This window comes from Dendrobates tinctorius, unplaced genomic scaffold (genome assembly GCF_039654945.1).
Source record: "Dendrobates tinctorius isolate UK_male_01 unplaced genomic scaffold, ASM3965494v1 ptg000151l, whole genome shotgun sequence".
NCBI lineage: Eukaryota > Metazoa > Chordata > Amphibia > Anura > Dendrobatidae > Dendrobates > Dendrobates tinctorius.
Genome location: NW_027361818.1, coordinates 17,462,604 through 17,478,471, shown reverse-complemented (window position 1 = coordinate 17,478,471; position 15,868 = coordinate 17,462,604). Strand labels below are relative to the sequence as shown.

At 45.5% G+C, this 15,868-nt stretch overlaps 1 protein-coding gene across 1 annotated transcript; it reads right to left on the bottom strand.

Annotated features, from left to right (window-relative positions):
- Positions 1-1,447: 1,447 nt before the first annotated feature.
- On the bottom strand, positions 1,448-4,358 carry LOC141049952 (olfactory receptor 11L1-like). The gene is made up of 2 exons (XM_073546794.1): positions 4,305-4,358; positions 1,448-2,368 (listed from the first exon to the last, which is right to left on the bottom strand). Exons 1-2 carry the CDS (start codon positions 4,356-4,358, stop codon positions 1,448-1,450), a joined length of 975 nt encoding a protein of 324 aa, XP_073402895.1.
- Between the last annotated feature and the right edge of the window lie 11,510 nt (positions 4,359-15,868).

The window sequence follows — 15,868 nt, the reverse complement described above, 5'->3', positions numbered from 1 at the left end:
GAAGGCGAAAACAGGCTTCTTGGTGAAGGAGTTGATACTCTCCATTGACATTCAACAGCTTTCACATGGAATATGTGACTGTCCATCCACATCCAACCACTGTAGAAGGAGCTACTTAATCATCTGAGAGTGACTGAGATACTTTGTCTTTGCACATCCTAAAGAATGAATTTATAGTCAAGGAAACAATGCAAGGTACATCAAGACTTATCAGTTAACACATCACTTGATTTAGAAAGTGTGAAATAAAGGATTAAGCATCTGTTAGGCATCAGGTTTCTCCTTCTACCAAGGAGGAATCCTGAGCCTTGCCTTCCGCGGTCTCCCATTCTTCCCCGACCGCAGATGAAGCTGCTCAGCAGAGACATTAATCCTGGCGTTTTGCCCAAGCCAGTGCTGTCAGTTTGGTTGCTGCTGCTCCTTCTGGTCCAGCTATAGCAATCCACACTAGCCAGCAGCGAGAAGCTCCTGGGACTAAGTCCTTCTTTCGGTTCACTGAGCATGCCCATGGGACGACCTCTCATTGGAGGTCGGAGGTCACATGCTCAGGTCCTGTTGCTGTTCCGATTGGACCACTAGGATGGTCCCGAAAGGCTGCAACTATAAAAGCCTTGCATGGCCGCCCGGCCACACACTAGTAAAGAATTATGTACTTGTGTGTGTGATGATGGATGCATGTTTCTGATGACTGACTCATTACGATTTCCTCCCTTTGGTTTTGCATGTAATAGGGCTATCGGAGTTAGAGTCAGCGCCTAGTAGTGGCATTGCCTATGCTCCACAGTGCACCCAGGTCTTCACAAGTACTATCGCCAGATTGTTCTGTCCTGCACAAAGCACGACTGTACCGCATGTACCACAGTGTCTGTCGGAGCAGCACCATGTACAGTTAGTGCACTTTCCAGTCTTAAACTCAGGCTGGTTAGTGGCGTCCACCAGAGTGGCGCTGTCTGCACTTCGTGCTGTTAAACCATTAATTGCTCTTCCTGGCCAGGCAGTTGCGGCGCCGAATGCTAGTGAGTCTAGAGGGACTCTAATCCCGTGTCCTTGAGGCAGGGTCCTGTAACCAAGACACTAGGGCTCACCATGTAGTATAGTGGCCCTGTGAAGCAACAGGGTTTGCCTTTTACATACGGGGTGAGGTTAACCCGTGTGTGTTAGTTTTACCCCCATCTTGCATTCGTCATTACCTGGCAGTAGGTAACATCTCTGCACGGTGGACCCTGGGCTGCGATCGCACCTTATCTTTACTTTATTACTATTTGGTGCATTTTGCAAGCCCATAACAGCATCAAGCTAACATTTCAAAATCTGTATATGGAAAACATCTGATAGTTCATTATCTTCCTGTATCTCATTCAACCCAAACAACAAGAAAACTGTAATGCAAATTAAATTAATTAAAGATAAAAATTTAGGGAATTTTTTTGGCAAGCACAGCAAGAGATCAATTTTTCGGAAATATTTCTTGTACGGCTTTCTTAATATCTTTATTTCTGAAACTATAAATAAAGGGATTGATTAGTGGAGAAAACACCGTATATAGCAATGATGTGATTTTATTAGTATCTGATGTTTGTGCACTTTTGGGAAGAATATACACACTGAATAGTGTTGAGTAGAATATAAAGACGACGGTGAGGTGAGAGCTGCAGGTGGAGAAGGCTTTCTGTCTACTGAGATTAGATGGAATCTGTAAGACGGCACGGACAATATTCACATAAGAAATGACAATTATCATGATGGGTAAACCCACAAATGGAATACTTAGTAAATACAGTTGTAGTTTTATATGGAATGTATCAGAACAGGCAATGTCCTGTAAAGGAACCAGATCACAGAACAAGTGGTCAATAATTTTCGGCCCACAGAACTTTAACCTTGATGCTGATAATGTATCAATAAATGCAGTGAACAAACTGAGAAACCAAGAGCTAAAAGCCAACCTCACACATTGTGCACTGGTCATTATTGAGGAGTAACGGAGGGGATTACAGATGGCCACGTATCTGTCGTAGGACATCACTGTGAGGAGAAGACATTCAAATGATTCTGAAACACAGAAGATAAAAAACTGAGTCATGCAGCCAATATAGGAAATGGTCCCACCATTATTTAGCAGGATATAAAGCATGTTAGGAACAATATTAGCTGGCATTATGATATCACTAACAGACAGATGTGAGATGAAGGAGTACATTGGGGTCTGGAGGTTCTTGCTGGTGGCTACCAGGGTGATGATCAGAAGGTTACCACATATTGTGACACAGAATACTACAGAAATCAGACAGAAGAGTAAAGCTCTTAGTTGTATGCCGCCTTGATAACCCAAGAGGGTAAACTGTATGACATCAGTCAGATTGGTAACCTGTGTTGAGAAAATAAAAAAAAACTCATGAACATAAAGCTTCTCTAGTTCTAAGATCAAAGTCCTAGCCACCCAAATCTTCTTGGCTGGAAGAGCCATCTAGAGCTATTGGTCATGATATCTACTCTTTCACTAGTGCTATCTGCAGAATAAATATGGTGGTGACCGATAATACGCTGTGTGTAGAATTATTGGGCAAGTGTTATTTGAGAGCATTCTTTTAATTGTTGAACAGCAACTATGTTCTCAATCAACCAAAAAGACTCATAAATATCAAAGCTTAATATTTTTGGACGTTGGAGTGGGGATTTTTTAGATTTGGCTATCGTAGAAGGATATCTGTGTTTTCACGTAACTATTACTGTGCATAATTATTAGGCAACTTAATAAAAACCAAATATATACCCATCTCACTTGTTTATTTTCACCAGGTAAACCAGTATAACAACACAAAATGTAGAAATAAACATTTCTGACATTCAAAAATAAAAAATAAATAAATCAGTGATCAATATAGCCACCTTTCTTTATGATGACACTCAAAAGCCTTCCATCCATAGATTCTGTCAGTTGCTTGATCTGTTACGATCAACATTGCGTGCAGCAGCCACCACAGCCTCCCTGACACTGTTCCGAGAGGTGTACTGTTTTCCCTCCCTGTAGATCTCACATTTTATGAGGGACCACAGGTTCTCTATGGGATTCAGATCAGGTGAACAAGGGGGCCATGTCATTATTTTTTCTTCTTTTAGACCTTTACTGGGCAGCCACGCTGTGGAGTATTTGGATGCATGTGATGGAGCATTGTCCTGCATGAAAATCATGTTTTTCTTGAATGATACCGACTTCTTCCTGTACCACTGCTTGAAGAAGGTGTCTTCCAGAAACTGGCAGTAGGTCTGGGAGTTGAGCTTCACTCCATCCTCAACCCGAAAAGGTCCCACAAGTTCATCTTTGATGATACCAGCCCATACCAGTACCCCACCTCCACCTTGCTGGTGTCTGAGTTGGAGTGGAGCTCTCTGCCCTTTACTGATCCAGCCTCGGGCCCATCCATCTGGCCCATCAATAGTCACTCTCATTTCATCAGTCCATAAAACCTTAGAAAAATCAGTCTTAAGATATTTCTTGGCCCATTCTTGGCGTTTTATCTTATGTCTCTTGCTGAAAGGTGGTCATTTTTCAGCCTTCCTTACCTTGGCCACGTCCCTGAGTATGGCACACCTTGTGCTTTTTGATACTCCAGTAACGTTGCAGCTCTGAAATATGACAAAACTGGTGGCAAATAGCATCTTGACAGCTTGACGCTTGATTTTCCTCAATTCATGGGCAGTTATTTTGAGCCTTTTTTTATCAACACGCTTCCCGCGACCCTGTTAGCTATTTGTCATGAAAAACTTGATTGTTCAGTGATCACTCTTCAAAAGTTTGGCATTTTCAAGACTGCTGCATCCCTCTGCTAGACATCTCACAATTTTTGACTTTTCAGAGTCCGTCAATTCTCTCTTCTGACCCATATTTCCAAAGGAAAGGAAGTTACCAAATAATTAAGCACACCTTATATAGGGTGTTGATGTCATTAGACCACACCCCTCCTCATTACAGAGATGCAAATAACCTGATTTACATAATTTGCAGTTGGCTTTCAAGCCCATACAACTTGGAGTGGGACAACATGTATAAAAAGGATGATGTGATCAAAATACTCATTTGCCTAATAATTCTGCACACAGTTTAAAGTCAGACTTTGTTAAAGCAGATTAAGGTAATAACTTTACATTAACCTTATGTAACCTTTTGGTCAAGTTTTCTGGAAAAAAAACCTATGAAATTTCCTAAGTATTTTGTCTGCATTCATGTTACCAGTTAGTACTCAGGATGTCTTGTTTAGACCATAAGCACTCCAGTTATCCAGATATTGTAAGGACCCTCTCACCACATGAGAATCTTTAATTCTTTGATCTTCAAATTCTAAGCTGACTTTGACCATCACGGGAAGTAGAAGATCTCTGGCAAGTAGAGGAAATACAATCTATCTTTGGATGGAGTTTTTGTTCAGGGCTAGAGTTTGAAATTGTTAGATCCCTTCAGTGAGATCAAAAGGAAGATCGTACACAACTATAATAGAGGGAATGATTGGATGTCCATTTCTTAATATCCGGGACCTTTACGGCATCTGTTCGAAAACTTGGGCAGTTATCGTTCAAGATGTTAATCTCTGAAATCAGGAAAATACATTTTTCAAGTTTAGATGGTTACATCTTTGTGTATATCCACTCTGCTGTTCATATTAATTACCGTATATATTCGCGTATAAGTCGAGATATTCAGCCCATTTTTGGGGGCTGAAAGTCCCCCTCTTGGCTTATACGTGAGTTCTATACTGGGGGTCGGCCGGGCAGGGGTGTAGGAGATCATACTCACCTCTCCTAGCAGGTCTCTTGCAGCCCCCTGTGCTTATTCCATCTTCTTGGCGCTGTTCTTCCTGCTTTCAGCGGTCACGTGGTGCCGCTCATTACATATGTGCATATGTAATGAGCGGCTCATTACATATGCACATATGTAATGAGTGGCACCACGTGATCGATGAAAGCAGTAAGAACAGCGCTGAGAAGAAGGAATAAGCACGTGGGGCTTCAAGAGACATGCTAGGAGAGGTGAGTATAGTGGAGGGACCCATATTCACCTGTCCCCCGTTCCACCGCTGCACGTCGCTCTGCTGTCTTGCTTCCTCTGGCAGTGACGTTCAGGTCAGAGGGCGCCATGACGTAGTTAGCAGGCGCCCTCTGCCTGAACAGTCACTGTGCAGAGCCAGCAACGCTGAGGAGCAGCAGCAGGGACGAGGTGAGTATATAGGTTTTTTTTCTTTTAATTGAGGCAGCAGCAGCAATATAAGGGGCCACTAATAACTGTGCATCATTGTAAGGGGCCGCTCACTGTGCAGCATTATAAGGGGCCACTAATAATTGTGCATCATTGTAAGGGGCCACTCACTGTGCAGCATTATAAGGGGCCACTAATAACTGTGCATCATTGTAAGGGGCCGCTCACTGTGCAGCATTATAAGGGGCCACTAATAACTGTGCATCATTGTAAGGGGCCGCTCACTGTGCAGCATTATAAGGGGCCACTAATAACTGTGCATCATTATAAGGGGCCGCTCACTGTGCAGCATTATAAGGGGCCACTAATAACTGTGCATCATTGTAAGGGGCTGCTCACTGTGCAGCATTATAAGGGGCTACTAATAACTGTGCATCATTGTAAGGGGCCGCTCACTGTGCAGCATTATAAGGGGCCACTAATAACTGTGCATCATTGTAAGGGGCTGCTCACTGTGCAGCATTATAAGGGGCCACTAATAATTGTGCATCATTGTAAGGGGCCACTCACTGTGCAGCATTATAAGGGGCCACTAATAACTGTGCATCATTGTAAGGGGCCGCTCACTGTGCAGCATTATAAGGGGCCACTAATAACTGTGCATCATTGTAAGGGGCCGCTCACTGTGCAGCATTATAAGGGGCCACTAATAACTGTGCATCATTATAAGGGGCCGCTCACTGTGCAGCATTATAAGGGGCCACTAATAACTGTGCATCATTGTAAGGGGCTGCTCACTGTGCAGCATTATAAGGGGCCACTAATAACTGTGCATCATTGTAAGGGGCCGCTCACTGTGCAGCATTATAAGGGGCCACTAATAACTGTGCATCATTGTAAGGGGCCGCTCACTGTGCAGCATTATAAGGGGCCACTAATAACTGTGCATCATTGTAAGGGTCCGCTCACTGTGCAGCATTATAAGGGGCCACTAATAACTGTGCATCATTGTAAGGGGCCGCTCACTGTGCAGCATTATAAGGGGCCACTAATAACTGTGCATCATTGTAAGGGGCCGCTCACTGTGCAGCATTATAAGGGGCCACTAATAACTGTGCATCATTGTAAGGGGCCGCTCACTGTGCAGCATTATAAGGGGCCACTAATAACTGTGCATCATTGTAAAGGGCCGCTCACTGTGCAGCATTATAAGGGGCCACTAATAACTGTGCATCATTGTAAGGGGCCGCTCACTGTGCAGCATTATAAGGGGCCACTAATAACTGTGCATCATTGTAAGGGGCCGCTCACTGTGCAGCATTATAAGGGGCCGCTCACTGTGCAGAATTATAAGGGGCCACGAATAACTGTGCATCATTATAAGGGGCCGCTCACTGTGCAGCATTATAAGGGGCCACTAATAACTGTGCATCATTGTAAGGGGCCGCTCACTGTGCAGCATTATAAGGGGCCACTAATAACTGTGCATCATTGTAAGGGGCCGCTCACTGTGCAGCATTATAAGGGGCCACTAATAACTGTGCATCATTGTAAGGGGCCGCTCACTGTGCAGCATTATAAGGGGCCACTAATAACTGTGCATCATTATAAGGGGCCGCTCACTGTGCAGCATTATAAGGGGCCGCTCACTGTGCAGCATTATAAGGGGCCACTAATAACTGTGCATCATTGTAAGGGGCCGCTCACTGTGCAGCATTATAAGGGGCCACTAATAACTGTGCATCATTGTAAGGGGCCGCTCACTGTGCAGCATTATAAGGGGCCACTAATAACTGTGCATCATTATAAGGGGCCGCTCACTGTGCAGCATTATAAAGGGCCACTAATAACTGTGCATCATTGTAAGGGGCCGCTCACTGTGCAGCATTATAAGGGGCCACTAATAACTGTGCAGCATTATAAGGGGCTGCTCACTGTGCAGCATTATAAGGGGCCACTAATAACTGTGCAGCATTATAAGGGGCCGCTCACTGTGAAGCATTAAAAGGGGCCACTAATAACTGTGCATCATTGTAAGGGGCCGCTCACTGTGCAGCATTATAAGGGGCCACTAATAACTGTGCATCATTATAAGGGGCCGCTCACTGTGCAGCATTATAAGGGGCCACTAATAACTGTGCATCATTGTAAGGGGCCGCTCACTGTGCAGCATTATAATGGGCCACTAATAACTGTGCATCATTATAAGGGGCCGCTCACTGTGCAGCATTATAAGGGGCCACTAATAACTGTGCATCATTGTAAGGGACCGCTCGCTGTGCAACATTATAAGGGGCCACTAATAACTGTGCATCATTGTAAGGGGCCGCTCACTGTGCAGCATTATAAGGGGCCGCTCACTGTGCAGCATTATAAGGGGCCACTAATAACTGTGCATCATTGTAAGGGGCCGCTCACTGTGCAGCATTATAAGGGGCCACTAATAACTGTGCATCATTATAAGGGGCCGCTCACTGTACAGCATTATAAGGGGCCGCTCACTGTGCAGCATTATAAGGGGCCGCTCACTGTGCAGCATTATAAGGGGCCACTAATAACTGTGCATCATTGTAAGGGGCCGCTCACTGTGCAGCATTATAAGGGGCCACTAATAACTGTGCATCATTGTAAGGGGCCGCTCACTGTGCAGCATTATAAGGGGCCACTAATAACTGTGCCTCATTGTAAGGGGCCGCTCACTGTGCAGCATTATAAGGGGCCACTAATAACTGTGCTTCTTTGTAAGGGGCCACTCACTGTGCAGCATTATAAGGGGCCACTAATAACTGTGCATCATTGTAAGGGGCCGCTCACTGTGCAGCATTATAAGGGGCCACTAATAACTGTGCATCATTGTAAGGGGCCGCTCACTGTGCAGCATTATAAGGGGCCACTAATAACTGTGCATCATTATAAGGGGCCGCTCACTGTGCAGCATTGTAAGGGGCCGCTCACTGTGCAGAATTATAAGGGGCCACTAATAACTGTGCATCATTATAAGGGGCCGCTCACTGTGCAGCATTATAAGGGGCCACTAATAACTGTGCATCATTATAAGGGGCCGCTCACTGTGCAGCATTATAAGGGGCCACTAATAACTGTGCATCATTGTAAGGGGCCGCTCACTGTGCAGCATTATAAGGGGCCACTAATAACTGTGCATCATTGTAAGGGGCCGCTCACTGTGCAGCATTATAAGGGGCCACTAATAACTGTGCATCATTGTAAGGGGCCGCTCACTGTGCAGCATTATAAGGGGCCACTAATAACTGTGCATCATTGTAAGGGGCCGCTCACTGTGCAGCATTATAAGGGGCCACTAATAACTGTGCATCATTATAAAGGGCCACTCACTGTGCAGCATTATAAGGGGCCACTAATAACTGTGCATCATTGTAAGGGGCCGCTCACTGTGCAGCATTATAAGGGCAGTAGCTTCAGCATTTTCCACCCTAGGCTTATACGCGAGTCAATAAGTTTTCTCAGTTTTTTGTGACAAAATTAGGGGGGGTGGCTTATACACGAGTATATACGGTATGCTATTTAGGTACTGTAAAGCTTGATATGACAGAACATAAATATAGAAATACAAAAAATAAAAAAATTTGAAAAATGATGTTTTCTGTGATGGAGCAAGTTCAGAAAAGAGCGACCAGAATGGTGACCGGTCTGCAAACCCTGTCTTATGAGGAAAGGTTGCAGGATTTGGGAATGTTTAGTTTGCAAAAGAGAAGACTGAGATGAGACTTAATAGCTGTCTACAAATATCTAAAGGGCTGTCACATTGTAGAAGGATCAACTTTATTCTCATTTGCACAAGGAAAGACTAGAAGCAATGGGATGAAGCTGAATGGGAGGAGACACAGATTAGATATTAGAAAAAACTTTTTGACAGTTAGAGTGATCAATGAGTGGAACAGGCTGCCACGAGAAGTGGTGAGTTCTCCTTCAATGGAAGTCTTCAAACAGAGGCTGGACAGACATCTAACTGGGATGATTTAGCGAATCCTGCTTTGAGCAGGGGGTTGGACCAGATGGCCCAGGAGGTCCCTTCCAACTCTACGATTCTATGATTCTATGATTCTATGAAAATGAGTAACAAAAAATTAGAAGTAGCCAAGATTATCTTATTTATAAACTTTTGCTTCTGCATTGTTTGTCAAATGATGCATCTTTATAAATTTTCACAGATTATCTCACTAAAGAGGACTAAAAATATTATAACATCATACAAGCCATTGACCTTTCCGGTTGGGCGGCAGATTAGACTTTGTATGCCATGATATCCCAGCGCTATTTTATCTTTGTCATGGAAAATATGACAACATCTGTGAGTCCAAAAAAAAGTGTAAAAAGGTCGTAGAAAATTACCACTGATGCCAGAAACAAATAATGCAGCAGCTTTTTTAATTAAAATATTTTCTTAAATTATAAATAAGATTAGGAATAATCTTACATGTGTCTCTGGGATTCTCTCAGGGATTACTGTCTGTACTTACATCACTTATTTCCATTTTTTTGTTTTCTCGGAATTGCTCTAATTCCTGGTGTAAGAATTTACGTTCTGAGAGCTACAATCTTCATCAGTTTATTCAGCTCTTATAAGATGCTGTGACATGCACAGATTCATTGACAATTTGTGGCAGAGCAGACAGAGTGCGACATATATTTATAGGTACACCCCGTGCTGTTAGCGCTAGCTGCTGAGATGATGAAAATGTTGTTTTGATTCCTCCTGAGTCCAAATCCAAAGAGAAAACTAAAAATGAAATTACCGTAATGGTGATCACAAGCCAATTCCTGGGATGATATTAGTAATGTGCTGCATTAAATATAATATTAATAAATAATATGATTTATTTCTATTTTAGTCTTAGCATAGTATGGTAAGTGCGGAGATACGGAGGTCAGCGGATGCTCTATTCCACTGGCTGGAGAGTGCATAGACCAGGGATCATCGCACTGAACTCCTGCTCCTCTTCTTCTGTGGTCATAATACTACTCAGTAGAGTTGAGCGAAACGGGTTGAAAAAATTCAAAAGTCGCCGACTTTCGCCAAAGTCGGGTTTCATGAAACGAAACCCGACCATAGCGTGAGGTCGGCCACGAGGTCGGCGACTATCGCGCCAAAGTCGCGTTTCAAAAGATGCTTTTGCACCCTTTTTCAGCCAATCAGGAACGTGATGACATAGGCAGCGGTTACCACCATGTTTGTGAAAGGCATGCATGTGATTGGCTTGCTTTGTGTGGCATCACAGGGGGTATAAAAGGGCGTGCACGCCGACCGCCATCTTACTCATGCTGATCTCAGAATAGGGAGAGCTGCTGCTGCTGATTCTGTAGGGAGAGCGTTAGGCAGGGAAGAAGATACCAAAAACTACTTCTGCTGCTAGCGATTTTGCCTGTACAACACACCAGTTACTGTGCAGTGCAAGGGGAGGCTATATTTTGGTGCATCAGCTCTGTTGGTTATTAGGCTGCCTTTTAAGGCTCCCTGATAGCTGCATTGCTGTTTTCACACTGCTGAGCAAACTGCTTTTTTCAAAGCAATCCAAATGTTATTGTTTTCTCCTGGTGAGTTACTGAGCGTTCATTTTTTCACACACCGTATAGCGGTGTATGCTCCTCACACACTACCGTGTACCGGCTGTTATCATGGCCAAATTGAAGCTATCTACGTGTGTGACTCTGTAAGAAAAAGCCGAGCAGTTTGTCTGTTCTTACAGACCTACACTCTAGGGAGATTCCAATTCTGCCCAATTCTATATACACCTTGTAGTTAGTCATACACTAGGCAATTTCTGCCTGTCACATTGCGGTGTAATCTCTACTGGGCCTGAGACAATAGTTCAGCGTCCTCCAATCTACAGTGAGATTCAAATTCTCACCAATACTCTATACAGCTTCTGTCTTCTCATAAACCAGCCAATTTCTGCCTGTCACATTGCGGTGTAATCTCAACTGGGCCTGAGACAATAGTTCAGCATCCTCCAATCTAAAGTGAGATTCAAATTCTCACCAATACTCTAAAGACCCTTTACCTTGTTTTACAGTACAATATAGCTGTTGTTATTTTGGGTACCTTTTTCAAAAAAATGAAGAAGTATGGTAAAAGAGGCCGTGGAAGTGGGCGGGGGTTGCCAGCTGGTCCTGATGGTGGTGTTGGTGGTGGTGCTTCTGCTGGTTGTGGCAAAAGCACAATAGCACCTAAGGCAGGAGGTGGTGAGCCAGCGTCATTGTCTGGCTCCACAAGGCCTGGTAGGCTCCCTTTTCTGGGAGTAGGTAGACCGCTTTTAAAGCCGGAGCTTCAGGAACAAGTTTTGGCTTACATTGCTGACACATCCTCCAGCTCTATCGCCTCCTCTTCTGAAGTTTCAAAAAATAAAAGCACTGCATCGCCATTGGAGGCTCCTGGTCAGGATCAACACCTTTCCTTGTGTCCTTCACCCCTACTAAAAGTGAAGGATGCGGCAGGCCACACTACAGAATACTCCATGGAGCTCTTTTCTCATACCATGCCTGGGTTATCAAGTCAAATCGTAAATTCCCCAGTCCAAGATGAATCTGACATGGAGTGCACTAATGCACAGCCACTGCTAAATTTATCTGCTGGAACATTCACTCAGAGCACTACATTGTCATCGCAGTGTACTGAGCCAGAATCTGACCCTGATGAAACTCAGGTGCCCCTTCCCGCATACTACACCACCTTACATAGTGACACAGAAGAAGGTGCACATGACATTGAAGAGGAGGTGATAAATGACCCAGTTGTTGACCCAGATTGGCATCCATTTGGGGAAGAGGGTGCCACTGCCAATAGCTCAGAAAAAGAGGAGCATCCGCAGCAGGCATCCAAAAACGGGTTACAAAAACCAAAAGAGTTGCAGGACAGCTGGGCCAGACGGTCAAAATAGCACAGCGTGCAAGGCCTCAAAATGTCTTCCATAGTAGGAAAAGTGCAGTGTGGCACTTTTTTGAACAAAATCGTAATGATCACGCAAAGGTTATCGCTAAGAAGTGTGCAAAGACCTTTAGCCGAGGGAAAAATCTGAGAAGTTTGAATACCAGTTGCATGCTTAGACATTTAACCACCATGCACTTGCAAGCGTGGACGGACTACGAAACCTCACGTACCACATGTGCAACTGCTCCCAAAGAAGGTAGTCAACAATGCTACATTGTTTCCCCCACTGTAAGCCCACCGGTTAGCACACCACCAGCAGCAAATGTTGAGGTGTCGTCGCAAGGGCAAAGCAGTCAGGGAATCACAATGTTATATCAACGAAAGACTGAATCTAGGCCATCAGAAAGAACACCAACTGCATCATCAACCCTCTCTCAGTCCGCCATGTCCACCACTAGTTCCACAATATGCAGCTCTCAAGTCCAGCTCACCTTACCAGAGACTATGAGTTGGACAAGAAAGTACTCATCCTCTCATCCGCGTACACTGGGTTTGAACACCCACATTGCGAAACTAATCTTGTTAGAGAACATGCCCTACCGGTTGGTTGAAAGCGCAGCTTTCCGCGAACTCATGGCCTGCGCAGTACCACGCTATGACCTACCCAGTCGCCACTTTTCTCGCAAAGCCATCCCAGCCCTCCACCTTCATGTGAAAGACCGCATTGTCCATGCACTCAAGCAATCAGTGAGTGGAAAGGTGCACCTCACAACTGATGCATGGTCCAGTCGGCATGGCCAGGGCCATTACATGTCCATCACTGCGCACTGGGTTAATGTGGTGGATGCAGGGTCCAGAGGGGACAGCTGTGGTGGGACAGTGCTGCCTAGCCCACGGTATAGGAAACAGTTGGCTGTAGGCGTTCGACCCTCCTCCTCCTCCTCCAGAAGCGAAAGCTCGTCCACAGAGCGCAGTCGCACGAGCACTCCATCCGCAGCTGCCAGTGTTGCACACGAGGTGTCCCCCTATCTATCAGCTAGTGGAAAGCGTCAGCAGGCTGTGTTGCAGATGATGTGTTTGGGCGACAGACACACCGCCGAGGTACTGGCCGACTACTTTCAGCGACAAACTGAGTCATGGCTAGGCAGTCTACATCTTGAGGCAGGCAAGGTAGTTAGTGATAACGGCTGGAATTTTGTGGCAGCCATAGCCCTTTCAAAACTCAGACACATACCTTGCTTGGCTCACACCTTGAACCTGGTGGTGCAGTGCTTCCTCAATAATTATCCGGAGTTAACAGGCCTGCTCCATAAGGTTCGAAGACTGTGCTCGCACATCCGTCGGTCCACTCCAGTCGTATGCAGAAGCTGCAGCAATTGCTCCACCTTCCCAAGCACCGCCTAATTATCAACGTTGCAACAAGGTGGAACTCCACCCTGCACATGGTTGAGCAGCTGTGCAAACAGAGGTAGGCCGTAATGCATTTGTAGGAGGATACCCGGGCAGGCACTTTGAGGGCAGACATGGAGTTGACAGGTGTGCAGTGGTCGAAGCTGAAAGACCTCTGTAAAGTCCTTCAGTGTTTTGAGGAATGCACACGGCTGTTAAGCACAGACAATGCCATCAAAAGCATGAGCATCCCACTTATGCGTCTGCTCATGCAAACTTTGACGCACATTAAGGAGCAGGCGTCTGCAGCCGAGGTAGATGAGGAGGAAGAGGAGGAGGGAAGCCTTGATGACAATCAGCCATTGTCTGCTCCGGGACCTCTCCTGGATGAGGTGGAGAAAGAAGAGGAAGAGGAGGAGGATGATGATGGGGATGATCATTTAGGGGAGGAGGATGCTTCTCGTGGGGCAAGAGAAAATGTTGGCGTGGCAAGGTCTGGTACAGGGTTTGTGTGTGACTGGAGGGATGTGGATTTGCCAGAAAGTGCTCCTCCACCCAGCACTCGCAGTGCATCATTGACACCGGGAACATTGGCCCACATGTCAGATTATGCCTTGCAGATCCTAAAAAGGGACCCCCGCATTGCCAAAATGATGGACGATGACGACTACTGGTTGGCCAGCATCCTGGATCCACGCTATAAAGGCAAATTCCAAAACATAATGCCACAGGAGAACCTTTACGTAATATTGGCTAACAAACAAGCAACTCTGGTAAACCGTTTGGTTGAGGCATTCCCAGCACACAGCAGCGGTGATGGTTCTCACACGAGCCGTACGGGCCGGGGGCAGCTTGGAAGGGGTGTTCGTGGAGCACACATCAGAAGTGGCGTTGGAGACAGGGGTTTCATGACCATGTCGTGGACTGATTTTTCAAGTCCCGCTCACACGACTGGTAATACTGCATCGATTGAAAGTTACAGGAGACAGCAGTTGTCAACTATGGTTACAAACTACTTCTCGTCCCATATCGATGATCTCCCTCACAGGTCATTCCCATTTGACTATTGGGCCGCTAAACTGGACCCCTGGCCTGAATTGGCACAATATGCCTTACAGGAGCTCGCTTGCCCAGCTGCAAGTGTGCTATCAGAAAGAGTCTTCAGTGCAGCTGGATCAATCCTGACAGAAAAAAGGACCCATCTGTCGACCCAAAATGTGGATGATCTAACCTTCATTAAAATGAACCATGCATGGGTTTCCAAGGATTTTGTCCCTCCTTACCCTGATGACACATAGGTTGCCAGAAAAATGGCTTGCTTTGGTCCTCCTCTTCCTCGGACTTGACCAATTTCACCTTTAGCAGCAGCTGAATGTCCAACATCAACATATGCCATTTTGTAAACTTCCCTAACTGGGCTGCCTCATCTCCCAATGGCCGGGGTCACCACCTAGCGCACGCAACAGTTCGAGTGCCGTTGCCCTGGACAGGTGGGTAGGCCGACTCTTGGGCGCGGGCACTGGCACAGGGTCCCTCATAGTGCAATCAAGTGTCTCTGACGGTGGGGTTCCACACCCGCCGTCAGACACACCGCTGTACTATGAGGGGCCCAGTGTCAGTACCGACACCCATGAGCATGCCCCCCTTGCTTGGGCAGGGCTACAGCATTTGCAATGTTTACCTCTCCCTGCTCCTCCGCTGTGTAGTCTGGGCTGTCAAATCCTTCGCTGGAACTGCCACTACAAATTTATTGAACTGATAGATGATGGTTAAGACGTAGCTATGCCCTGTCCTGCTGGCCGGGCTCTATCTTCAGATGATCAATGGCTTCCATTTCTTATGGACGTCGACTCACAATTACATGCAGTGGTGGTTTATCATCAGCTTTCACGGTTTCCCTACTCACAGACGTGTGACATTCCGGCGCACATTTTTAAATGTGCCCTCTCATGCCAATCCCATAGAATCGCCTATGGCCTGTGGCTTCTGTCTTTTGCACTCCAAAGTTACGTGACAGATCATGATAGGCAATGAGCAACATGTTTACATCTCTCCCTGTGATTAAAATTTGATGGAGATGAGTAACGCTGATGGGATCAACGGTACTGCGATACAGCAACACTTTCTTCACAAAGTTATGTTTTCGCTGTCTCCACACACAAATTAATTGAGGGTCAGCATCGCCTCTGAGAATTGTGATGGAAATTTTTCCTGTGATTATTAATTCCTAGATTTCTGCAATCACTAGACTTAATGTCAGTAATTGTACGCATCTCATTTCCTATTGCGGAGAGTCTGGACTGTCTTACTGAGACAGAAATATATATGAAGATTTAAAAATACCACCAAAAGTGTATACTGGTGTACGCTTCAAAAACATT

Excerpts from the sequence above, each read along its gene's own strand:
- LOC141049952 (XM_073546794.1), bottom strand. The coding sequence starts at position 4,358 with ATGGTCAAAGTCAGCTTAGAATTTGAAGATCAAAGAATTAAAGATTCT. Across the intron at positions 2,369-4,304 it reads GAATTAAAGATTCTCATGTG|GTTACCAATCTGACTGATGT; the intron begins GTGAGAGGGTCC and ends TTCTCAACACAG.